Source organism: Bos indicus x Bos taurus, chromosome 9 (genome assembly GCF_003369695.1).
Source record: "Bos indicus x Bos taurus breed Angus x Brahman F1 hybrid chromosome 9, Bos_hybrid_MaternalHap_v2.0, whole genome shotgun sequence".
Lineage (NCBI taxonomy): Eukaryota > Metazoa > Chordata > Mammalia > Artiodactyla > Bovidae > Bos > Bos indicus x Bos taurus.
Window position 1 is genome coordinate 70,912,631 of NC_040084.1, and position 25,008 is coordinate 70,937,638.

Genomic DNA, 25,008 nt, shown 5'->3' on the forward strand with positions numbered 1-25,008 from the left:
TTTCAGAGGACGGGATTAGCAAACTGGCTCCTCCTGAGGGCTGTGAGGGACAGATTTGTTCTGCCTCTTTCGTTGTATTTAGCTGTCTCCTTCCTGTTTGTCTTCACCCAATATTCTCTCTGTGGGCACGTCTGAGTACCCCAGACTTTTACTTTTTTTACAAGGCCACCAGTCAATGGCTTTAGTGCCCGTCCTACTCCAGTATGACATCATCTTAACTGATTACATCTGAAATGATCATATTTCCAAATAAACTCACATGCTGAGGTGCAGAGGGTTAGAACTTAAACATACGAATTTCTGGAGTTCATACATCTTAGAACTTCAAACCTAGTAGTTTATGTAAATAATTTGAAGAATAAACAGCTTTTCAATTGTGAATTATTATTACTATCACCTTGTGAATATTTGAATTTCATATTTTGTTCACTTTCGTTTCCTCAGAATGGTGAAGACTCAGGACAAAGAGGAATATTCATTGTCTATATGACAAATCACCCCCAAAAAATAATGGCTTCTAAGAGCAAGCTTGTATGATCTCACATTTTCTGTGGGTCAGGAAACCTAGGGCAGCTTGGCTGGGTGCCTCTGTCCCACAATTACCAAAGCTTGACTGGGAAAAGAGTCAGTTCTAGGTTCTAGGCTCACATGGCTCCAGGCAGGCCTCAGGTCCACATTGGCTGTGGCCCAACATGTTCCTTGCTGTGAAGGCCCCTGGTCGCACTAAAAGGAAACTCACATGCTGGCATCCAGCTTCCCTCAAACCCAGATAACAAGAGAACCACCATCCAAGATAGAAGCCGCAGTCTTTAGTAATGTCATCTAGAAAGTGACAGCGCATCAATTTTGTTATATTATATTCATTAGAAGTACGATGCAGGGAACCCAAAGCTGGTGCTCTGTGACAAGCTAGTGGGGTAGGATGGGGTAAGATATGGGAAGGGGATTCAAGAGGGAGGGAACACATGTATACCTATGGTCAATTCATGTTGATATATGGCAAAAACCATCACAATATTGCAAAGCAATTATCCTCTAATTAAAAAGAAATGTAAAAAAAAAAAAAAAAAACACCCAGTCAGTACACTTGTTGGGAGGGGCTTACTTACCCAAGGGCATATATGAGGCACAGATTACTGTGGACCATCCTAGAGGCTGCAAACCACACAAGTCATAGAGGATGAGTATAAAGAATGAGAGTGAGAATAAGAAGGTGATAGAGGGAGAGAGAAGAGGGGGGAAATAATATAAAATAGAAAAAAAGCTTAGAAATTTTGATATGGAGTTAGAAGGCAAATTTTAGTTGTAAATTAAGGAAAACTTTTTTTTTTAATGTCTACAGATTAGTGCTTATGATTGTTTTAGTTTTAGATTTCACTTTGGATGGTGTTTTTATTTGTTCAGGTTGAAGAAGAGTATATATTATTATTTTTTTAAACTTCAGGACTATCGTAACTTTATTCTGTGACTGCCAAAGCAGCCAAGAGGTTGTGTTGACCAGGTCCTCTTAAGTCTGTAGCAAATACCAGCTCCCTCTGCTTGCCGATCTCCTTTGGGTTTTCCCTTCTCAGGTGGTCAGAAACACATGTACTTTAGTACTTCACAAGAGTGTTGACCCAAAACAGACTATGGGATATTTCTCCAGCAAAGACAGGTTTGCAGAGAATTGCAATTCGGGATCTACCACCATGGTGAGCAGGGCAAGAGAAAGAGAACGCTTTTATAGAGATAAAAAAGAAATTGAGAGGACTAGAGTTAACAAAGAGTCCCTAGTTTTTCCTTGGCTGAGTTCTTGCCACAAACAGTCCTTGCCAGGAAAGGAGAGAGTGGTCTTCTTCCTGTATGGCTCTGCTGTTGTCATGGAACATAAGAACTTCCCCTTCTGGTCTCCCAACTCTATTTAATAGAGGTTTCCATTTATCCATTTTTTTTTCTCACAAGGAGATTGTAATCATTCCATAAGAATTTATAAAGGAAGCTCTGAAAGAAAAGTTAAAACTGGAATGAGTCACCTAGAGATTTAAAAAATATACTTCTTTGATCTTATTCAAATTAAAATTTAAATAAGAATCTCCCATTGTGTTTCCAGTCTGATATAACTAGAACTTCAAAGTCCTCTCTCTCATTTTCTCAACCAAAAAAAAAAACAAAAAAAAAAAACCCACAGCTGAACAACTGAAAAGCAGCAACTTTTTTAGATACTCCAGAGAACTGAAGTCAGCACACATCATTACCCCCAAAGTTAGAGAGACAGGCTTACCTGGGGTAGAAGTCCACTGAGGCAGCTATTCCTGGTACCATCACTCCAGCTGTGTTTGCTAAATTACTGGACAGGCTTGCAAGATAAACACGGGGTCGGGGGGGAGGGTTTGGAGGAGGTTTCAGTATTAGGAGGGTCCTCACATTTTTATAACTTTTACTCCAGAAGCCCAACCAGGTTCTCTGAGGGAATAATGAGGAAGTAAAACATCCTGTGCTGCTTCTTATAGGAGGAGGAAAAATGTACCTACTTTGAAATACATCCAGAGCATTCTGTTCTTTTAACCAAACCTGTCTTCAATGGAAGGACTTCCCTGGTGGCTCAGACAGTAAAGAGTCTGCTTACAATTGAGGGAAGCCCGGGTTCGATCTCTGGGTCAGGAAGATCCTCTAGAAAAGGAAATGGCAACCCACCCCAGTACTCTTGGCTGGAAAATTTCATGGACGGAGAAGCATGGTAGGTTACAGTCCATGGGGTCGCAAAGAGTCGGACACGACTGAGCGACTAAACTGAACTGAACTGAACCTTTCTGGGGGACAGTAAAACCCCATCTCTAATCCCCTTTAACCTGCCTGTCTCAACTAAAGGAGGAAAGAAAACAGCTGAGAAACACTTATGAAGGTCAGAGCCCAGGGACACAATCCTACTAAAAGACAGAGATTTAATAGGGCTATTAAATAGCCCTATTTAAGCTGATGGATGGAATTCTAGTGCAAGAACAACAAAAAATAAACAGATTTAATAGACAGAGGGCTAGATAACTCCTCCCCTTCTCCACATTTACTACTACATCAAGCTGGCAATTCCAGCCTACCTGACACGTACCATTTGGGAGAAATCTTTACGTGGATGATTGTTGTTCTTGCAATAGAATTCCATCCATCAGCTTATACTGGGACTGGTGCGCCAATAGCCTCTCTTAGGATGCCTCAGTTAAATCTTCTGATCCCTAACGTTACCTTAAAACTGGGTTTGCCTCTTGTTGTGTGTTGAGCCAGAAGATATAATCAACCTAAAGGGCAGAAGGAAGGAAGGATTTTTTTACTTGCAACAAATAAGAACACTGAGGATATTTCGAAATGGGGGAAGTTTTACACTAAGGGTACATTGGTATTCATGAAGGGCCTTGAGCAAAGAAGCATTCAGCATAGGCTTAGGGCCAAAGTTGGCAGACTCCAGGCTCTAGTTGGCTGGAGTTAGGAGTGCTAAATCACTTCAGTCATGTCCTACTCTTTGCGACCCCTTGGACTGCAGCCCGCCAGGCTCCTCTGTCCATGGAATTCTCCAGGCAAGAATACTGGAGTGGGTTGCCATTTCCTTCTCCAGGGGATCGTCCCAAACTAGGGATCAAACCCGTGTCTCTTTTGTCTCCTGCACTGGCAGGTAGGTTCTTTACCACTAGCACCAGGAGGGTCATCATCTCTTCTTAGATTCTAGTCAGCCTGGTGGTTGAGTGAGTGAGTCCTCAGTAGGTGTTTGGATCCTATAAAACAGCTCAAGAATGTGCTTCAGACTGATCTTTACTTTCGGAATTGAACTGGGAGTCTTTACAACTGATATACTGTCTCCAATATAGTCAAGTCATATTTCTGGCCTCTATATAGCTATCCGTTTTTTAATTTTTTTTAATTGGAATATAATCGTTTTATAATGTTGTGTTAGTTTGTACTATACAATGAAGTAAATTGAAGTAGCTATATGCATACATATATCCCCTCCCTCTTGGACCTTCCTTCCACCCCATCCCCATCCGACCCCTAGGTCATCACAGTGCTCTGAACTGAGCTTCCAGTGCTTTACAGCAGCAAACACAGCAGTGCATGTATGTCAATGCCAATCTCCTGGTTTGATCTCAGAGGTTCTTTAAAAAAAAATCTTTAATTTCCTTATTCCCTTAAAATCATTTTCTATGGAGACCTATTCTGCAAAGACAAGCATTGTGGCCAGGTTTAGATCACAAAATGGCTTAGGTCTAAACTGGCTTCTCTCATGTTAAGAAAGCTATGTCTGATTCTTTTCCTCTGGGAAGCCTCCCTATCCTGTCTGTTTACAGGTACACAAAGGAAAAAATGAACGTGGCAGTTTAAGGAATTAGATTAATTCTTGCCCCAGCACTGCCACTAGCTTGCTGTGGGACCTTGGAGAGTTCATTTCCCTTGTCAGTGATCTTCTCAGTTGATCCAGCTAATCTAGTTGATCTAGCTGATCCAGCTAATTTAGGTTCAGTTCAATTCAGTTCAGTTGCTCAGTCATGTCCAACTCTTTGTGACCCCATGAATCTCACCACACCAGGCCTCCCTGTCCATCACAAACTCCTGGAGTTCACTCAAACTCATGTCCATAGAGTTGGTGATGCCATCCAGCCATCTCATCTTCTGTCATTCCCTTCTCCTCCTGCCTCTAATCCCTCCCAGCATCAGGATCTTTTCCAATGACTCAACTCTTTGCATCAGGTGGCCAAAATATTGGAGTTTCAGCTTTAGCATCAGTCCTTCCAATGAACACCCAGAACTGATCTCCTTTAGGATAGACTGGTTGGACCTCCTTGCAGTCCAAGGGACTCGCAGGGTCTTCTTCAACACCACAGTTCAAAAGCATCAATTCTTTGGCGCTCAGTTTTCTTCACAGTCCAACTCTCACATCCATACATGACCACTGGAAAAACCATAGCCTTGACGAGACGGACCTTTGTTGGCAAAGTAATGTCTCTGCTTTTGAATATGCTATCTAGGTTGGTCATAACTTTCCTTCCAAGGAGTAAGCGTCTTTTAATTTCATGGCTGCAATCACCATCTGCAGTGATTTTGGCACCCCCAAAAATAAAGTCTGACACTGTTTCCACTGTTTCCCCATCTATTTGCCATGAAGTGATGGGACCAGATGCCATGATCTTAGTTTTATGAATGTTGAGCTTTAAGCCAACTTTTTCACTCTCCTCTTTCACTTTCATCAAGAGGCTTTTTAGTTCCTCTTCACTTTCTGCCATAAGGGTGGTGTCATTTGCGTATCTGAGGTTATTGATATTTCTCCCAGCAATCTTGATTCCAGCTTGTGCTTCATCCAGCCCAGCGTTTCTCATGATGTTCTCTGCAGAGAAGTTAAATAAGCAAGGTGACAATATACAGCCTTGACGTGCTCCTTTTCTTATTTGGAACCAGTCTGTTGTTCCATGTCCAGTTCTAACTGTTGCTTCCTGACCTGCATACAGGATTCTCAAGAGGCAGGTGAGGTGGTCTGGTATTCCCATCTCTTGCAGAATTTTCCACAGTTTATTGTGATCCACAAAGTCAAAGGCTTTGGCATAGTCAATAAAGCAGAAATAGATGTTTTTTCTGGAACTCTCTTGCTTTTTCGATGATCCAGCAGATGTTGGCAACATGATCTCTGCTTCCTCTGCCTTTTCTAAAATCAGCTTGAACATCTGGAAGTTCACGGTTCACGTATTGCTGAAGCCTGGCTTGGAGAATTTTGAGCATTACTTTACTAGCGTGTGAGATGAGTGCAATTGTGTGGTAGTTTGAGCATTCTTTGGCATTGCCTTTCTTTGGGATTGGAATGAAAACGGAACTTTTCCAGTCCTGTGGCCATTGCTGAGTTTTCCAAATTTGCTGGCATATTGAGTGCAGCACTTTCACAGCATCATCTTTCAGGATTTGAAATCACTCAACTGGAATTCCATAACTTCCACTAGCTTTGTTCGTAGTGATGCTTTCTAAGGCCCACTTGACTTCACATTCCAGGATGTCTGGCTCTAGGTCAGTGATCACACCATCGTGATTATCTGGGTCGTGAAGACCTTTTTTGTACAGTTCTTCTGTGTATTCTTGCCATCTCTTCTTAATATCTTCTGCTTCTATTAAGTCCATACCATTTCTGTCCTTTATCGAGCCCATCTTTGCATGAAATGTTCCCTTGGTATCTCTAATTTTCTTGAAGAGATCTCTAGTCTTTCCCATTCTGTTGTTTTCCTCTATTTCTTTGCATTGATTGCTGAGGAAGGCTTTCTTATCTCTCCTTGCCATTCTTTGGAACTCTGCATTCAGATGCTTATATCTTTCCTTTTCTCCTTTGCTTTTTGCTTCTCTTCTTTTCACAGCTATTTGTAAGGCCTCCTCAGACAGCCATTATGCTTTTTTGCATTTCTTTTCCATGGGGATGGTCTTGATCCCTGTCTCCTGTACAATGTCCATAGTTCATCAGGCACTCTATCTATCAGATCTAGGCCCTTAAATCTATTTCTCACTTCCACTGTATAATCATAAGGGATTTGATTTAGGTTATACCTGAATGGTCTAGTGGTTTTCCCTACTCTCTTCAATTTAAGTCTGAATTTGGAAATAAGGAGTTCATGATCTGAGCCACAGTCAGCTCCCGGTCTTGTTTTTGTTGACTGTATAGAGCTTCTCCATCTTTGGCTGCAAAGAATATAATCAATCTAATTTTGGTGTTGACCGTCTGGTGATGTCCATGTGTAGAGTCTTCTCTTGTGTTATTGGAAGAGGGTATTTGCTATGACCAGTGCGTTCTCTTGTCAAAACCCTATTAGCCATAGCCCTGCTTCATTCCGTATTCCAAGGCCAAATTTGCCTGTTACTCCAGGTGTGTCTTGACTTCCTACTTTGCATTCCAGTCCCCTATAATGAAAAGGACATCTTTTTGGGGTGTTAGTTCTAAAAGGTCTTGTAGGTCTTCATAGAACCATTTAACTTCAGCTTCTTCAGTGTTACTTGTTGGGCCATAGGCTTGGATTACCGTGCTATTGAATGGTTTGCCTTGGAAATGAACAGAGATCATTCTGTTGTTTTTGAGATTGCATCCAAGTACTGCATTTCGAACTCTTTTGTTGACCGTGATGGCTACTCCATTTCTTCTAAAGGATCCCTGTCCACAGTAGTAGATATAATGGTTGTCTGAGTTAAATTCACCCATTCCAGTCCATTTTAGTTCGCTGATTCCTAGAATGTTGACATTCACTCTTGCCATCTCTTGTTTGACCACTTCCAGTTTACCTTGATTCATGGACCTGACATTCCAGGTTCCTATGCAATATTGCTCTTTATAGCATCAGATCTTGCTTCCTTCACCAGTCACATCCACAACTGGGTATTGTTTTTGCTTTGGCTTCATCCTTCATTCTTTCTGGAGTTATTTCTCTACTAATCACCAGTAGCATATTGGGCATCTACTGACCCGGGGAGTTCCTCTTTCAGTGTCCTATCTTTTTGCCTTTTCATACTGTTCATGGTGTTCTCAAGGCAAGAATACTGAAGTGGTTTGCCATTCCCTTCTCCGGGGACCATATTCTGTCAGACCTCTCCACCATGACCCGCCCATCTTGGGTGGCCCCACAGGGCATGGCTTAGTTTCATTGAGTTAGACAAGGCTATGGTCCATGTGATCAGATTGGCTAATTTAAGGGAGGTCAACAAAATGCTGATCTCACAGAGCGACCTTGAGGATGAGATAAGATGAGCATCTGAGAATACCTGGGTGTATACCTATGCACACGTGTTTTATGTGCAATATCGTGACTTATAATAAGAAATATATATTTGAACTTTATCCTCATAGACGGAGGAGCGTCTCAGGCTACAGGTCATGGGATTGCAAAGCGACTAAGCAACAGAGCGAATAGCACTTAACACTTTTTCCTCCACAGAGCGTTTGAAATCCTTGGAATTTCTTGTGATTAAAAAAAAATAAAGGTGTCTTTTGTTTTTTTAATAAAGTGACTTTTGGAAAATACCTAAGGTTGAGAGCTGCTTGATAGGAGAACCAACAAAGTGTTTAGAAGCTTGGAACTTTCAGTCCCAACCCCCTGAACTCCAGAGAGGGAAGAAGAGCTAAGAATTGTGTTTAGTCACCTATGGTCAATAGTTTAATCAGTCATACCTATGCCATGATAAGGTTCAGAGAGCTTTCTGGTTTGTAAATGGGAAGACATATGGGAAGACTCTCATGCTCCAGAGGACAGAGAAGCTCAGAGCCCCTCTCCCATACCTCACCCTTTGCACCTCTTCCATCTGGCTGTTCTTGAGTAACATCCTTTTGTCATAAACTGGTAATCAAGTAAGTAAACTGCTGCTCTGAGTTCTGTGAGCACTCTGGGAAACACATCAAACCTAAGGAGAAGGTCCATGAAACTTCTAATCTATAGCCAGTTGGTCAGAAGGACAGGAAACGACTGGGTCCACAGCCAGATCTGACATGGGTAAAAGGGGACGACTAGATCCACAGCCAGATCTGACATGGGTAGAAGGCAGTCTTGTGGCATCTAATGCCACCTGCAATTAGATGAGGTCAGAATTGCATCTGACTGTTGGACTCCCGGCTGGTGTTGGAAAATTTATTAGTGGTGTGGGGGGAAAATTGACACATCAAAATCAGATGTCAGAATCATAGCTGGTAATCAGAAGTGGTATTAGAGTCAGAATTCTAGTGTGTGTGATAAAAGATTAGATCTCTGTTTCTCTACAGTTTCTAAGTCTACTATGGGTCTCAATCACTCAGTTGCGGGGACCCTGTAAGCCTATGGACTGTAGCCTGCCAGGCTCCTCTGTCCATGGGATTGTACAAGCAAGAATACTGGAGTAAGTTGTCATTCCCTTCTCCAGGGGATCTTCCTGGCCCAGGGATTGAACCCACATCTCTTGTGTCTCTTGCATTGGCAAGCAGATTCTTTACCACTTAGCCTCACCTGGGAAGTCCTCTAAGTATATGCACCTTCATATTAATATTTAATGGCTAGAACACTGTCAATCTCCTATTGACATTAATCTAATTGATAAAGTTGTTTATATTGTAAGACTATATATGTTTACCATAGGACTTAATAAGCCTTTTTTTTTTTTTAAGATCGTCTCTAATCATTATTATATGACTTGAACTGACTCTGATGAAAAAAATTTTTTTTCCTTCCAATGAATTATATAACTTTGCTGCCTCAGAAACACTAGCTGAAGCCATACGAGTGGCTTACTTTCCAAAGTAAGAGTTTCAATGAGGAAGACACAGCTGTGAGGGCTGAGTCTAGCAAGGTCCTTATTAATAAGTCATGGTAAATAAAATGAGAATTAGGGAGGAGAAAGGGGAGAGACAAAAATAGAGCTCAAAGAAATAAAAGACATGAGATGTTAAAAGATAAGGGCCAAAACAACATGGGATATAATAAGAGGGACAGTAGGTTGTTTAGTCACGGTAAGAGCTGAGAATACCCATGGGATGCAGTGATTCTGTAGTTCCTGGGACTAGAGAAGGGGCAGAGGTTGGCTATATAAGATGCAAGGGGTGAGGGGTGGTGAGGAAGCTGGGGCCACTAGATACTAATGCAACCTCCAAACAACTGTCTAGAAGAGAGAGAAGAAACCTGGAAAGAACCAACACAAGGCCCTTATGGGGAAGAAGCCCACATCCTGCACAAACAGAGGAGTCCAGAGTACAGGTTCCATCCGAGCCCCCGGAAAGAGATTCCAGGCATGAGGGAAACAGAGAGACCAAAGGCATTTTCTGCTGCCTAGAATGTCTCCAGCTTCCTGGAACTAGATTGAATTAAATCAAGTGAAAATAAACACTTGGGAAAAATCTAGAAAAGCGGTTGTCATATCTTTTAGGGGAGGGGAAATGTGTCCCCAAACTCGGAGTGATCCTCAGCCTCTCCCACACATCCTAGAGAGCTCCTCTTCTCTCAGATATGTGTATCTCTTCCTAGAGTTAATAAGTAATCAACCAGGAAAAGACTCAGGATGTCAGGGTCAAAGGGGCGAAGGTAACTGGGAAAAAGATGACAGGGTGGCCTTTTCTAGGGAAGATCCTGTCTAGCACAGGCTGCAACAAATTCCAGAGGATGAGAGGGTTTAATCAGGATTGGGTACATTCTAAGAGAATAATTTCAGAAGGAAACAGTGCATGTTCTGAAGTAGATCATTTATTCATTTATCTCTTTCTAACTTTCCATTCCTAAGTATCTAACTTCCATACAAATATTCCATAAAAGTAGAATAAGGAGATAATGGAACAATTTCAATTTGTTAAAAAGTTATTTAAAAGATACCTTTGTTTTTAACTTTCTGTATCCTAACTGACTAGGACCAAATACCCTCCACATTCTCCACACTAACCCTGTGCATTTACAAATGAGAGATACAGTATTTGCATACGTTAGAGCAGTTGCCACACAAAGACTCTTCCTGGCTCTCCTCCCATAGATACATGTTGCACCACACATGGACATAGTGACACACACTTAAGTGCACCCACACAGAAGACGACTGCAGCTCCCAGAGTGAGTAGGTAAAGTGTGCGCACTCATCCATTTCTTTTTAAGTCTGCTTAAGTTGGCTGTTTCAGCAAAGTCAGGACACATCTTCTAAACAGATACTATGGGCTGAGCTGTCTCTTTTTACCTCCCCTCTTTGCCAGGCTAGTCCTCAAAGGATGGCAGTGAATGGGGATCACTGTAGTTACCCAGGGCCCTGCCCTAAACATGGAGGATCCCTCTCAAACACTCTTCCATAAAGGGCTAAAGCCTAGATAGGCAAAGGGGCTTCGCCTTGGCTCTGCAGACATCCGTCTCTTGAAACCTAATCAAAGAAAGCAAAGCATTAACTTCAGTGCAGATTTGGTTTCCAGTCCAGAGGCCTTCTCTGACAATGTCACTCTAAAAGCAGCATGAAGTAGTCAAAAGCCCACAGACTTTGGAATCAGAAGCTCCCTGTTTCAGATCTACGTATGTAGTAATATCAGAAGGACTTTGGATGAACATGCAGTAAATAAATCTACTGCCCTGGTGATCTATGCAAATAAAGAAAACATTAGTTGTTGGCTGTCATTGGCAATCAATATTTTTATTTTAATCCCTCAATAATCTGTTCCTTTGATTCTCAAAATCACATTTATGTAAGAAAATAAAACCCCAAATTCTCCATCACAGCCTAAAAACAGTCTAGAACTACAACTTGTCTTCATATCATAGTGTCTTTGTATAAGTTGTTTATATTAGGTGAACCTCAGTGTTACAATGCTGTCTCATTATTTCAAATTTTCATTATGCCAATCTTCTCCATCTGTTCAAAGGAATTTATCCTCCTGGAAATCCTCTACCTCACAATGTCTTTCAGGGGCAAGCTGACTCCCACTGAGAACGATCTGTGGGAAAACGTAACTTGTTCCAAATGTGCCACTGAGGGAATCTTCAAACTTGGTAAAAGCTGACCCCACAGGCTCACCACAAGTTTCCAGGTCAGGGGTTTGACATTTCAGTAACATGCATACCTAGGTAGGAAAAGAAAAGAGAGGTGGTTGGAAATCTTGGAAATGTTTTCACAGCTAAAAATACAATTTCAAAGAAGAGAAGAATACTCTTTAGCTTGCCTCTTAAGTGCTTTCTTCCCCAGTTGCAGCTCATAATCTGTTAGTCAACCCTAACATTAATTTAGTGGGTCAAAATTAGCCCTTTTCTTTCAGTGCACCGAATGGAGTAGACTGCAGCGAAGTTGATTCAGTCGTGTCCTACTCTGTGTGACCCCATAGACGGCAGCCCACCAGGCTCCTCTGTCCCTGGGATTCTCCAGGCAAGAACACTGGAGTGGGTTACCATTTCCTTCTCCAATGCATGAAAGTGAAAAGTGAAAGTGAAGTCGCTCAGTCCTATCCGACTCTTCACGATCCCATGGACTGTAGCCTAGCAGGCTCCTCCATCCATGGCATTTTCCAGGCAAGAGTACTGGAGTGGGTTGCCATTTCCTTCTCCAATGGAGTAGACTAGAATTTTCAAAATTACACTGTGTTGTATATAATCATCAGTTCAGTTCAGTTCATTTCAGTCGCTGAGTCGTGTCCGACTCTTTGTGACCCCATGAATCGCAGCACGCCAGGCCTCCCTGTCCATCACCAAATCCCGGAGTTCACCCAGACTCATGTCCATCGAGTCAGTGATGCCATCCAGCCACCTCATCCTCTGTCATCCCCTTCTCCTCCTGCCCCCAATCCCTCCCAGCATCAGAGTCTTTTCCAATGAGTCAACTCTTTGCATGAGGTGGCCAAAGTACTGGAGTTTCAGCTTTAGCATCATTCCTTCCAAAGAAATCCCAGGGCTGATTTCCTTCAGAATGGACAGGTTGGATCTCCTTGCACTCCAAGGGACTCTCAAGAGTCTTCTCCAACACCACAGTTCAAAAGCATCAATTCTTTGGTGCTCAGCTTTCTTCACAGTCCAACTCTCACATCCATACATGACCACTGGAAAAACCATAGCCTTGACTAGACAGACCTTTGTTGGCAAAGTAATGTCTCTGCTTTTGAATATGCTATCTAGGTTGGACATAACTTTCCTTCCAAGGAGTAAGTGTTTTTCAATTTCATGGCTGCAGTCACCATCTGCAGTGATTTTGGAGCCCAGAAAAATAAAGTCTGACACTGTTTCTACTGTTTCCCCATCTATTTCCCATGAAGTGATGGGACTGAATGCCATGATCTTCGTTTTCTGAATGTTGAGCTTTAAGCCAACTTTTTCACTCTCCTCTTTCACTTTCATCAAGAGGCTTTTGAGTTCCTCTTCACTTTCTGCCATAAGGATGGTGTCATCTGCATATCTGAGGTTATTGATATTTCTCCTGGAAATCTTGATTCCAGCTTCTGCTTCTTCCAGCCCAGTGTTTCTCATGATGTTCTCTGCATATAAGTTCAATAAGGGTGTATTGTCAAGGGTGACAATATACAGCCTTGACGTACTCCTTTTCCTATTTGGAACCAATCTGTCGTTCCATGTCCAGTTCTAACTGTTGCTTCCTGACCTGCATATAGATTTCTCAAGAGGCAGGTCAGGTGGTCCGGTATTCCCATCTCTTTCAGAATTTTCCACAGTTTGTTGTGATCCACAAAGTCAAAGGCTTTGGCATAGTCAATAAAGCAGAAATAGATGTTTTTCTGGAACTCTCTTGCTTTTTCCATGATCCAGCAGATGTTGGCAACTTGATCTCTGGTTCCTCTGCCTTTTCTAAAACCAGCTTGAACATCTGGAAGTTCACGGTTCACGTATTGCTGAAGCCTGGCTTGGAGAATTTTGAGCATTACTTTACTAGCATGTGAGATGAGTGCAATTGTGCGGTAGTTTGAGCATTCTTTGGCATTGCCTTTCTTTGGGATTGGAATGAAAACTGACCTTTTCCAGTCCTGTGGCCACTGCTGAGTTTTCCAAATTTGCTGGCATACTGAGTGCAGCACTTTCACAGCATCATCTTTCAGGATGTGAAATAGCTCAACTGGAATTCCATCACCTCCACTAGCTTTGTTCGTAGTGATGCTTTCTAAGGCCCACTTGACTTCACATTCCAGGATGTCTGGCTCTAGGTGAGTGATCACACCATCGTGATTATCTGGGTCATGAAGATCTTTTTTGTATAGTTCTTCTGTGTATTCTTGCCACCTTTCTTGATATCCATATAATCATAGCCATGTATAATTTTTGTTTTAATTATTTTATAAAATGTTTGTTTCACTAAGTATCTTTTTGAGATATGTCTTGATGGCACTGGGTTATGATGTGCAATGGACTTCTTGCTCTGGACTCTAGTTGAAAACAGTTTGCAAAACACAGCCCTAAAGTAACCTAACAGAAAAAAAAAAATACATGGGGATTGTAGCTTTTAAAACTTTAACCCCGTTTGCTGAGAACTAATCAATCTGTTTCATGTTTTTACCTTGCAGCTCTAATTCTGTTCTTGCCAAGACTAAACAAAGTATTCTAGGGAGAAAAGTTCAATGACAAATGTAACACTATTCCAATTAACTGAATCCAGCACAATTTTTAAAGAAATGCAGTGATGACCTAGAAGACAAACTAGTAACAAAGCCATTCTTACATACTTGAGTGTTTCTACCTGTAAGTAATATTGGCTTTCTATTGCATACTGTCCGTCAAAGGACCAAGTGCATACACTTCATCAGTTCGTTTCTCAGACATCTAGTAAGTTAAGTGACAGCACAGGTCTTTCTGACAAAGTGTGTAATTTCCTGTGTTTCTCTTAAGCTTGGTGAAGATGCACTCATCAAAATAAATCATCCCTGGAAAATTCAGCTGCTCAAATGAGAATGGCTTGACACCTCTAGCATAAGCACTCCAGTCAGCAGCTGCACGGTAACTGGGTTCCCGTCGAGGTCAAGACTACGATTCTGAGAGCATCAGCTGGCCACTCTCTGTCTCTGTTTCCATGTTCCAGTGATACACTTTGACAGCCTCCGGTGCATAGATTTCACTGCCTATGGGTTACATGAAGAAACATGAATACTGGTTTCAAATTTTGCATGGCCACAAACTAATAGAATCATTTCATAAGAAATGAAATATAAAGTTATGAAAGCATAAGCATTTTCAAGATAAGGAAGGAAATACCTATTACACTGACCTGAGTTCAATTTGAATCTGTGTCCTCCATAAGAATCTGCTTACACTGAAACTATCATTTGACTTGGATCACTTTTTAAATTTTTTAACTTAAGCTCCCCTTTCTTTAGCCAACTTGACAACAAACCAAAAAGTTCCTCAGACATGAAGAACAATTTTACATATCCACCAACCTATCTAATTTGTTTGTGTTTGAGATTCTTCACCTGGATCAACAAATGACAAAACAATCGAGAGAGGAGCCTTCCCTTAAACATGGATTTTTAAAGGGTAAACTCTAAAAAGCTGATTAAGTCTAAAGTGATTTTATCACCCCAATAGCAAGATTTATTTCAATATTACTAATAGATGGTGGCTGCAACTTTCTTTAACGCTGCCTTTGCTTTTTTTATGTGACTTGAATTCTGTCTAACTCCAATTTCCCCTCATGTGAAATTGACAATACACTCTTTGCTTCCTTCTTTATTCCCAGGAATAATGTTCTTTAAATAATGTTGGTATAGAAACCCGTAGTCTTATTAATTTTGTGACATTAAAGTTAATAAAAGAGTCATTAAAGAACTTTTCTGGTGGTACAGTGGGTAAGAATCCACCTGCCAAAGCAGGGGACACAGGTTTGATCCCTGGTCTGGGAAGATTACACATGCCTCAGAGCAACCGAACACTTGCAGCACAACTACGGAAGCCCACACGCCCCACAAGAGAAGCCACTGCAGTGAGGAGCTTGTCACCCCAAGCAAGAGTAACCCCTGCTTGTGGCAACTAGAGAAAACCTGCTCACAGCAAGGAAGACCCAGACCAATGAGAAATAAATAAATTTAATCAATCAATTAATTTAATAATTAATAACTTTATTAATTAAATTTTAAAAATCTATTTTAATAATTAATAACTAATAAGTATATTGATTTAATTTAAATAATTGATAGATTTAATAATTAATTTCATTAATTAATTAATTTGGGGGGGAAGAATCATTAAAGAAATGCATGGCTTGAAAACGAAGGTGTTCCAAGACTGTGGTTGCCCTTTGGGGCAGCACTGGAGGGGGAGGTACCAGTCATGTGCACCTGATGTTGTGGCTATTGGTAGCAAGCAGGTTGACTCTCAGGGCTTGGGCCCATGCTGAATGGAAGGGAGAATGGAAGGGCCCACACTGAGAGGAGGGGCAGTGTACTGTACAGGCCTTGGGGTAGAGGATACTGTCAACCTGAAACTCTTCTACCACCACCACAGCCAGGTCATGAGAGAAAATGTCAAAACAAGTGAAAATGCCCAATGTCCCAAAGGGAGTGTTGAGAATCACATGTTCTGAATCCTTGGGAAAGTCAAACTGAACTTCAGGTGCAAAAAAGATTGAACTGTTAATGAAAAGCAAAGAAGGGGAAGATTCGTAAGAAAACTGGCAAATAAAAGTGATTAATATTTGCAAAATCTTTTCTTGCATGTATTTTAGTGTGCATATTTAAAAACATTACACATAAATTAGTGTAGATTATATCCAGTATACCACTGTCTTGTGAGTTTTCTTACAGGCCCTTCAGCTTGTCCCCTGGACTCGATTGATATCCCGGCTTCATAGACCACACTCTCAGGCATCATTCTGAGAGGTCCCATGAGATTGGAGGCCACGACCCCAATCTACCTTGCTAATGAAGGTCTCGCTCCTCCCACAGCCCCGCTCCTGGGAGATCTCATACCCTCTCAACCCCACCTCCATCAGCCCCGCCCCTATCTTACCCCACCCCTCACTGGTCTGACCACCAAAAAACCCCCAAAACACTTCATTTTTCTCACAACCAATGAATCATCCAATGAGATCATATCTACAAATGATATTTAAAAGATGAATATTTGTCTTAAAGTCATTTGAAATTTCAAACCTCACAAATTTCTGATGGTTTTCCACTCAATTCTTTAAGTACTAATATCATGGCGTGAAGTTTCAGTTCAGTTCAGTTCAGTCACTTCAGTCATATCCGACTCTTTGTGACCCCATGAATTGCAGCACGCCAGGCCTCCCTGTCTATCACCATTTCCAGGAATTCACTCAAACTCACATCCATCGAATCAGTGATGCCATCCAGCCATCTCATCCTCTGTTGTCCCCTTTTCCTTCTGCCCCCAATCCCTCCCAGCATCAGAGTCTTTTCCAATGAGTCAACTCTTCGAATGAGGTGGCCAAAGTACTGGAGTTTCAGCTTTAGCATCATTCCTTCCAAAGAACATCCAGGGCTGATCTCCTTCAGAATGGACTGGTTGGATCTCCTTGCAGTCCAAGGGACTCTCAAGAGTCTTCTCCAACATCACAGTTCAAAAGCATCAATTCTTCGGCGCTCAGCTTTCTTCACAGTCCAACTCTCACATCCATACATGACCACTGGAAAAACCATAGCCTTGACGAGACGGACCTTTGTTGGCAAAGTAATGTCTCTGCTTTTGAATATGCTATCTAGGTTGGTCATAACTTTTCTTCCAAGGAGTAAGCGTCTTTTAATTTCAAGGCTGCAATCACCATCTGCAGTGATTTTGGAGCCCAAAAAAATAAAGTCTGACACTGTTTCTACTGTTTCCCTATCTATTTTCCATCAAGTGATGGGACCAGATGACATGATCTTCATTTTCTGAATGTTGAGCTTGTGAAGTTTAACATGTGTTAATAAACTAAACTTTGTCATGTCTTCCCATGGTATGGCTAGGTTTATATAAGTGAGGTGAAGTAAACTGGAACTTAGACAATGTAATAGCTGCTGCTGCTGCTGCTGCTAAGTCGCTTCAGTCGTGTCCAGCTCTGTGCGACCCCATAGACGGCAGCCCATCAGGCTCCCCCGTCCCTGGGATTCTCCAGGCAAGAACACTGGAGTGGGTTGCCATTTCCTTCTCCTATGCATGAAAGTGAAAAGTGAAAGGGAAGTAAACCTTGTTAATTAGTAAGTCATTAGAAAATTTTCTCCAGCTTGATTTTCGCTCCCAAACTCCATCTACCCTGGACTCAAGAGTGCAGCCTTATGTTCTGCTCAGGTTTTTATTTGGCCTGATGTGTGCATATATGCTCAGGCCACACCCCATCCCACCCCCACCACTGAGGTTCCCAAACTCTTCTGTCCTCTGCTCAGGTGGCAGCCCATCCTTCATTCCCAGGAGATCGACTCAAGCGAGGCATGTGGTTGCTAGGTGGACTGAAGGAATAATAAGGTTTTTGTGGGGTTTCTAGGAAAGAGAAATTCAGTCTTCCTCTGGATTTTGTCCCATTAGGATATGCGCTTTGTAACCAGCAGCCATGTGGCGTCTGAAAGGATAGTCAGCTGAGAAAAAGTTGGAACTTTTTACAAGGATCTAAGAACTAGAGGGTGACTTCTCCTGGTGATCCCGTGGTCCACACTCCCAATGCAAGGGACATAGGTTCGATCCCTAGTCAGAGAACTAAGATCCTGCATGCACTTTGGCATGGCCTGAGAGGATAAAAAAACACACTGTAAAAAAGAAAGAGAGAGAGAGAGAGCTGTGGGGATGGCTGACATCTTCCAGGCCTTAAGATACAGACCATGTCAGAAACTAGACCTATCCTTTCTATGATTTATATTTTCTCAGGTACCTGAGCAAGGGCATTCCATTGCTTTTGTTGTTACTGTTTCAAATCAATTTCAGTTGGGGGTTTTTCTATCACTTCAAACAAAAAAAGATCTTAATGGAATGAATGACTAAAGCTTAATACCAAACACTAACAAATTGGGTCCAAAAACTAACAAACTGGGTCCAAAAACTTACTCTAGTATTAAATCATGTGATGAAACAGAATTTCTCCTTTCTCAGAGAATATTAAAATCCTGTGAGGCTATTAGCACATCTGCTTTAATATTCTGCCAGATTCTATTTTATGACTAATTCAAATTCAGAACCCTTATATAAAAGTCAAAGTAAGTTAAGTCCCCTTTTCAACTAAATGTAATAATTAAGGAATGTGTTTATAACGGTCCCCTTACCAACATTCAACAAACAAGTCTACATAGATATCACAAACAAAAATAAGTCAAGATCAGCTAAGGCACAAGTAATTCTCACCTTATGATAGTGAGCCATAAGCCTGCCCTCAGAATTAAACACCACATCAGTGTTGTATTGGTAATGACCATCAGGGGGACACTGAGGGTCACTGGCATTACACAGATTCTTGTCCCCGATATTTGCCACAATGTAGATGGAATTTTCCTTGGCCAGACAGCTGAGTCTTTTTTGTACAGGGGTACAGCCAAGCCTAATTCAATAGATATTGCCTTAAACTTACAGTGTATTAGTGATTTTTGAACATCCAAACTGATGCTTTATTTGCCTGTCATTATAACATACAACAGCTCTAGGTTAAGAATCAACAGCAAAGATTTAAAAGCTCATATGCAATCCAATAGCTTCCCAGGTGGTGCAGTGATAAAGCATCTGCCTGCAATGCAGGAGACACAGGTTGTATCCCTAGATCCGGAATATCCCCTGGAGTTCAGTTCAGTTCAGTCGCTCAGTTGTGTCCGACTCTTTGCGACTCCATGAATCGCAGCACGCCAGGCCTCCCTGTCCATCACCAACTCCCGGAGTTCACTCAGACTCATGTCCATCGAGTCAATGATGCCATCCAGCCATCTCATCCTCTGTTGTCCCCTTCTCCTCCTGCCCCCAATCCCTCCCAGCATTAGAGTCTTTTCCAATGAGTCAACTCTTCGCATGAGGTGGCCAAAGTACTGGAGTTTCAGCTTTAGCATCAGTCCTTCCAAAGAACACCCAGAACTAATCTCCTTCAGAATGGACTGGTTGGATGTCCTTGCAGTCCAAGGGATTCTCAAGAGTCTTCTCCAACATCACAGTTCAAAAGCATCAATTCTTCAGCACTCAGCTTTCTTCACAGTCCAACTCTCACATCCATACATGACTACTGGAAAAACCATAGCCTTGACTAGACAGACTTTTGTTGGCAAAGTAATGTCTCTGCTTTTGAATATGCCATTTAGGGTGGTCATAACTTTCCTTCCAAGGAGTAAGCGTCTTTTAATTTCATGGTTGCAATCACCATCTGCAGTGATTTTGGAACCCCAAAAAAATAAAGTCTGACACTGTTTCCACTGTTTCCCCATCTATTTCCCATGAAGTGATGGGACCACATGCCATGATCTTCGTTTTCTGAATGTTGAGCTTTAAGCCAACTTTTTCACTCTCCTCTTTCACTTTCATCAGGAAACTTTTTAGGTCCTCTTCACTTTCTGTCATAAGGGTGGTGTCATCTGCATATCTGAGGTTATTGATATTTCTCCTGGCAATCTTGATTCCAGCTTGTGCTTCATCCAGCCCAGCGTTTCTCATGATGTACTCTGCATAGAAGTTAAATAAGCAGTGTGACAATATACAGCCATGACATACTCCTTTTCCTATTTGGAACCAGTCCCCTGGAGTAGGAAATAACAATCCACTCCAGTATTTTTGCCTGGAGAATCCCATGGACCGAAGAGGCTGGCAGGCTACAGTCCGTGGGGTTGCAAAGAGTCAGAAAGGACTGATCGACTGAGCACACACATGCAATACAGTCTTCTTCTTTATGAAAACTAACCTATTCTAGTTGCCAGATTCACAACAGCAGTGCAAGACCGAAGCACAGAATGGGTAAAAGAGGAAGAGGAGAAAGAAGAGAAGCAACATATTTTCTTATGAAGTTCTCCCAGGAAGACAAATGAAGGGCTTTTCTAATGGAGAGAATCTTTTCCATAATGCAAGCCACGTTCATACTAGGAGGCAGTAAATAGTTGGTCCCAGGCCAATCATCCTCCAGAAATGCAGCTTTAGGTACTAGAAATATTTTTTAAAAGGAAGGAAAAGAAAAGGAAAAAAGGATTTCACCCTTTTGTCTGTGTCCTTACATGTCAAGGTAGCATAATAGCTTCCCTTCTACCTTAGAGGGCCCTTGTGTGAAACCCTGGGGTAAATGCACACTATGAAATTGCTTTTCAAAGTAATGCCCAGACCTTCCAAATTGGGACTGTTTATCCTAGAAGTAAAAAGGGGTTGAGGTGAGTAAATAAGTAAGACTACAGCTGGCTTCAGATACTTAAAAGACTCTAATTTGAAGATGAGTCACATATTTGAGCATGCTATAGAAGCAGTATGGACACCAAAGGAAGTTATGAAAGATTTCAGTGGAAAATAAGATCCAAATTTCTGCAATTAGAATGTGCTCAGAAGTGGATTTACTAGTCATGGAGATTTCAAGTAGAAGACGATGCTTCTAGGCACTCAGAGTCCGTTCTGTTAGCATGACTCAGTGGAAATGGCCATGTTTGAATTCCAGCGAGGCTAATTACCAATTGTAAGACCTTAAGCCCCCTTCTTTTCTTCATATTTATTTATTTTATTTTATATATTTTATTTTTAATTTTTATTATTATTATTATTTTTTTACTTTACAATATTGTATTGGTTTTGCCATACATCAACATGCATCTGCCACAGGTGTACACGTGTTCCCCATCCTGAACCCCCCTCCCACCTCCCTCCCCATACCATCCCTCTGGGTCATCCCAGTGCACCAGCCCCAAGCTTCCTGTATCCTGCATCGAACCTGGACTGGCAATTCATTTCTTATATATTATACATGTTTTAATGCCATTCTCCCAAATCATCCCACCCCCCACCCCCACAGAGTCCAAAAGACTGTTCTATACATCTGTGTCTTTTTTGCAGTCTCGCATACAGGGTTGTTGTTACCATCTTTCTAAATTCCATATATATGCATTAGTATACTATATTGGTGTTTTTCTTTCTGGCTTACTTCACTCTGTATAATAGGTTCCAGTTTCATCCACCTCATTAGAACTGATTCAAATGTATTCTTTTTAATGGCTGAGTAATACTCTATTGTGTATATGTACCACAGCTTTCTTATCCATTCATCTGCTGATGGACATCTAGGTTGCTTCCATGTCCTAGCTATTATAAACAGTGCTGTGATGAACATTGGGGTACACGTGTCTCTTTCTTTTTTTTATTTATTTATTTATTTTTTTTACGTGTCTCTTTCAATTCTGGTTTCCTCGGTGTGTATGCCCAGCAGTGGGATTTAAAGTGGGAGATACTTCCCTGGTGGTGTAGTGGCTAAGATTATGTGCTGCTGATGCAGGCGCCCAGGGATTCAATCCCTAGTCAGGGGACTAGATCCTACATGCCCGAACTGAAGATCCCGCATGCTGCAATGAAGATTACAGATCATGTGTGCTGCAAGTAAGACCTGGCACAGCCAAATAAATAAAAATAATAAAAATAAATGTATATTTTTAAAATATGAATAAGTAAATAAAAGGGGAATAGTTATACCTGTTACTTAAACTGAATGAGACAATGTGCTTAGTGTACCAAGTGCAGATTCAGGAACCAAGTAGGTGCTCAATATTGGCCATTATGGACTTTGTAACAACAAGACCGCCCAGGGACACTGATGACTTGATTGCTTGTAGAGGCCATTCAGACTCTCCATGGTTTCTCAGTCCCCCTACAATTGATGTTGAACTGATCTTTGAATAAAAAGGACAGATTTATGATTATTATTTCAGACCATTTCTTTTGTCTTGCCTTCAGGAAAAACAGTAATACTGTCAACGTGCATATTCATTAAGGAAGGCCTTAATAAAACTGTTATATATTTTATTTTGGTTTTTTTTTTTTTTTGGCTAGATAATTAGGGCACTTTAATGTTTCCTATTAGTTCCCCATGGGGAAAGCTCCAGGAAGCAAGAGATGTGTCAGTATTCTAAATGATAGTATTTAAATACACAAGGATGACTATATGGACTTGAATTATCCCTTTTAGAGATGAGTGTGACTAGGGAAGAAATGGTGGCTTTCTTTACCAATATTAGCATTTTCTTAAATACTGGATTTTTTCTTTCTACAACACAGAGCTGAAAGCTTGCCATTTGAATGTCTGAAAGACTCAGTAATATTAAAGTTTCATCTGTCACCTACTTTCCTTACTTAAAATACTTCAGAGACTAATTAATCAGGCTTTAAGACATCTTTCCCCTAGGAAAGTCAGTTTTGCCAGCCCAGGCAAATAGAGTGTATTTCAGTATAAGCCTCTTGAGTTATTGCAAATAATGAGTCTTTCCTGCTCTGGGAAAAGCCCCATAAGCAAGCAAACATTGAGTCATAATTACGTGGTTACTGTAAACACAGACTGTGTAACATTTTGAGAATATTTTTCCAAAGGTGAAAATCACAGGGTGAGACCTGACTCACATATAAGAGCTCTTATGTTGCAACATTGGACTTGACTTTCCAATTAATTTCAAATGGTCAGAATTATTAAAGAAGTTTCTCTTTTTGTGCACTTGATAATAGCTTTAAGCAGATGCCTGTAAATTTAAAAATTAGCACATTAAATAACTTTTTAATGCATTGATTTTGTCATCATGTATGATCTATTTTAAAAAGTAAGTACACCTAAAATGATTTATTTTCATAATCTTTCTTATATTTTATGCGATTTTCTTTCAGACAGTTATGCTTAAACTACAGCTATAAACAATTGCTACACTTTCTTGAAGGACAAGAAAGCAAAATTTCAGATCCAGCTCCTGTTTTAAAAAAAAAGGAATAGTTGTTTTTTTTAAAGTAATAATTAGCACTCAAGAGGGCACCATACTGTATAGATTCTATGTATTATTTCACTTTACATTCATTTTGTGGGGGTGGGGTGAGGTCAGAGGAGGGATTTGGCCATGCTGCATGGCTTATGGAATCTTAGTTCTCCAATCAGTGATTGGGGAGGGCCCCAGGGAGCCAATCAGGCCCTTGGTAGTGAAAGCTCAGAGTCCTAATCATTGGACCACCAGGAAATTCCCTACACATACATCTACTCTGTAAAGTGAAGTAGGAAAGGAAATCATATTATCTCTATTTTACTTTAAGAGTTAAGGTTTTCTGTCCCACATCACTCAGCCAAGAGGTGGTAGGATGTAGTCGCAGAAAAAATATCTCATTTTCAAGCCCTGTGCAATTTCCACTCACCATACCGATGACATTGCATGCCGATATCAAAGCCCTTTGGAACATAAATACACTCATCTTTTTACCATTCCTGCAAAGGAGGCTGGAACCCTTACTTACAAATATAAGTCCTAGATTTCACAACTTTCTCACTTTGTTGAAAGCCAGTTAATTACATCTATTATAAAACTTGTGTGTACACATATTATTCATCCATAAATAACCAACCAGACATCATCATAAATCATTTCCCAAACAGGAGACACGCCAGATGGTGCACAATACGAAGAATTAGAGAAGTCAAAGTCGGGTGCCACAGACTGTCAGCAACAACACTAGTCAAGCTTAAATATTTGCTATGTTACAATATCACAACTTTTTGTTTAAAGATCAAAAGGTAATGACTTCACCTCTGGGGTCTCTGCATGGAATCCAGTTTGCTTCAGGGTCTGGGATATCCTCCAGATAGGGATAAATGGTCTCCCTTGTGAAGACCCAGCCATAAATTCCATCTTCTGGGGTCACAATGATATGTGCACCCTGCTCAAAACAAGTAAAGGAGCAAAAAAATTTTTACTGAAGTCGAAACATTTACATTCTTATGAAGTTTCAGATTTTCTTTCCAATGTCCCAGCCAGTGTGCCTGGCTGCCAGTTTAAGTGCTTTCTCTAAAACATCTATATTCTTGTTCATCAGGAGCAAAGCTTCTTCTTTTAGCACAGGTGTTTCTGTTCTGTTTGGTAATATAAGAGCATGCTCAAACACTGAAGCAAGAAAAGTGTCCAGTGCACCAACTCTCAGGACAAAGAGCACCAGAATGGCCACATATTTTGGAAAATATGATATAATCATAGATAAAATTTAGTGCGCTTTATTAAACTCAGATTCTTGTACTTTGTATCACTGGAAGAGCTTTTATGTTAAAGACCTGCCTATCTGCTACCGCTACTTATACTATCTCAGGAATAGATTATACAACACAGTGTTGAGAAAGGATATTGTGCAAGAAGTACATAATTGGATTGACTCTAGTGCGTGATGCTACTGTTGGCACTATTAAGAGGTCCACACAAATATAGAATTGGAAGCAGTGAGCCAAGCAGATGAGTCCACCCCATTCCAAAACACACTTGGGGTTGAACTCTTTTCTTTTAATAAAATATTTTATTAAACTATTTCAATGCTTTCAACCAAAATATTTTATTAAATGGCTCAATATTTCCATTAATAGGACCAATGTGGAATCATTGTAGTAGGAACTATCATAGCAACAATTCATGAAAACTTGCATAGTTAGCTGTGACAGACAAAACAGAATCTAAGGCAAGCC

At 40.9% G+C, this 25,008-nt stretch overlaps 1 protein-coding gene across 1 annotated transcript; it reads right to left on the reverse strand.

Moving 5' to 3' along the window:
• Nucleotides 1-3,041: 3,041 nt before the first annotated feature.
• On the reverse strand, nucleotides 3,042-24,626 carry LOC113898439 (vascular non-inflammatory molecule 3-like). The gene is made up of 3 exons (XM_027551585.1): nucleotides 24,089-24,626; nucleotides 11,360-11,530; nucleotides 3,042-3,272 (listed from the first exon to the last, which is right to left on the reverse strand). Exons 1-3 carry the CDS (start codon nucleotides 24,188-24,190, stop codon nucleotides 3,216-3,218), a joined length of 330 nt encoding a protein of 109 aa, XP_027407386.1. The 5' UTR covers nucleotides 24,191-24,626; the 3' UTR covers nucleotides 3,042-3,215.
• Between the last annotated feature and the right edge of the window lie 382 nt (nucleotides 24,627-25,008).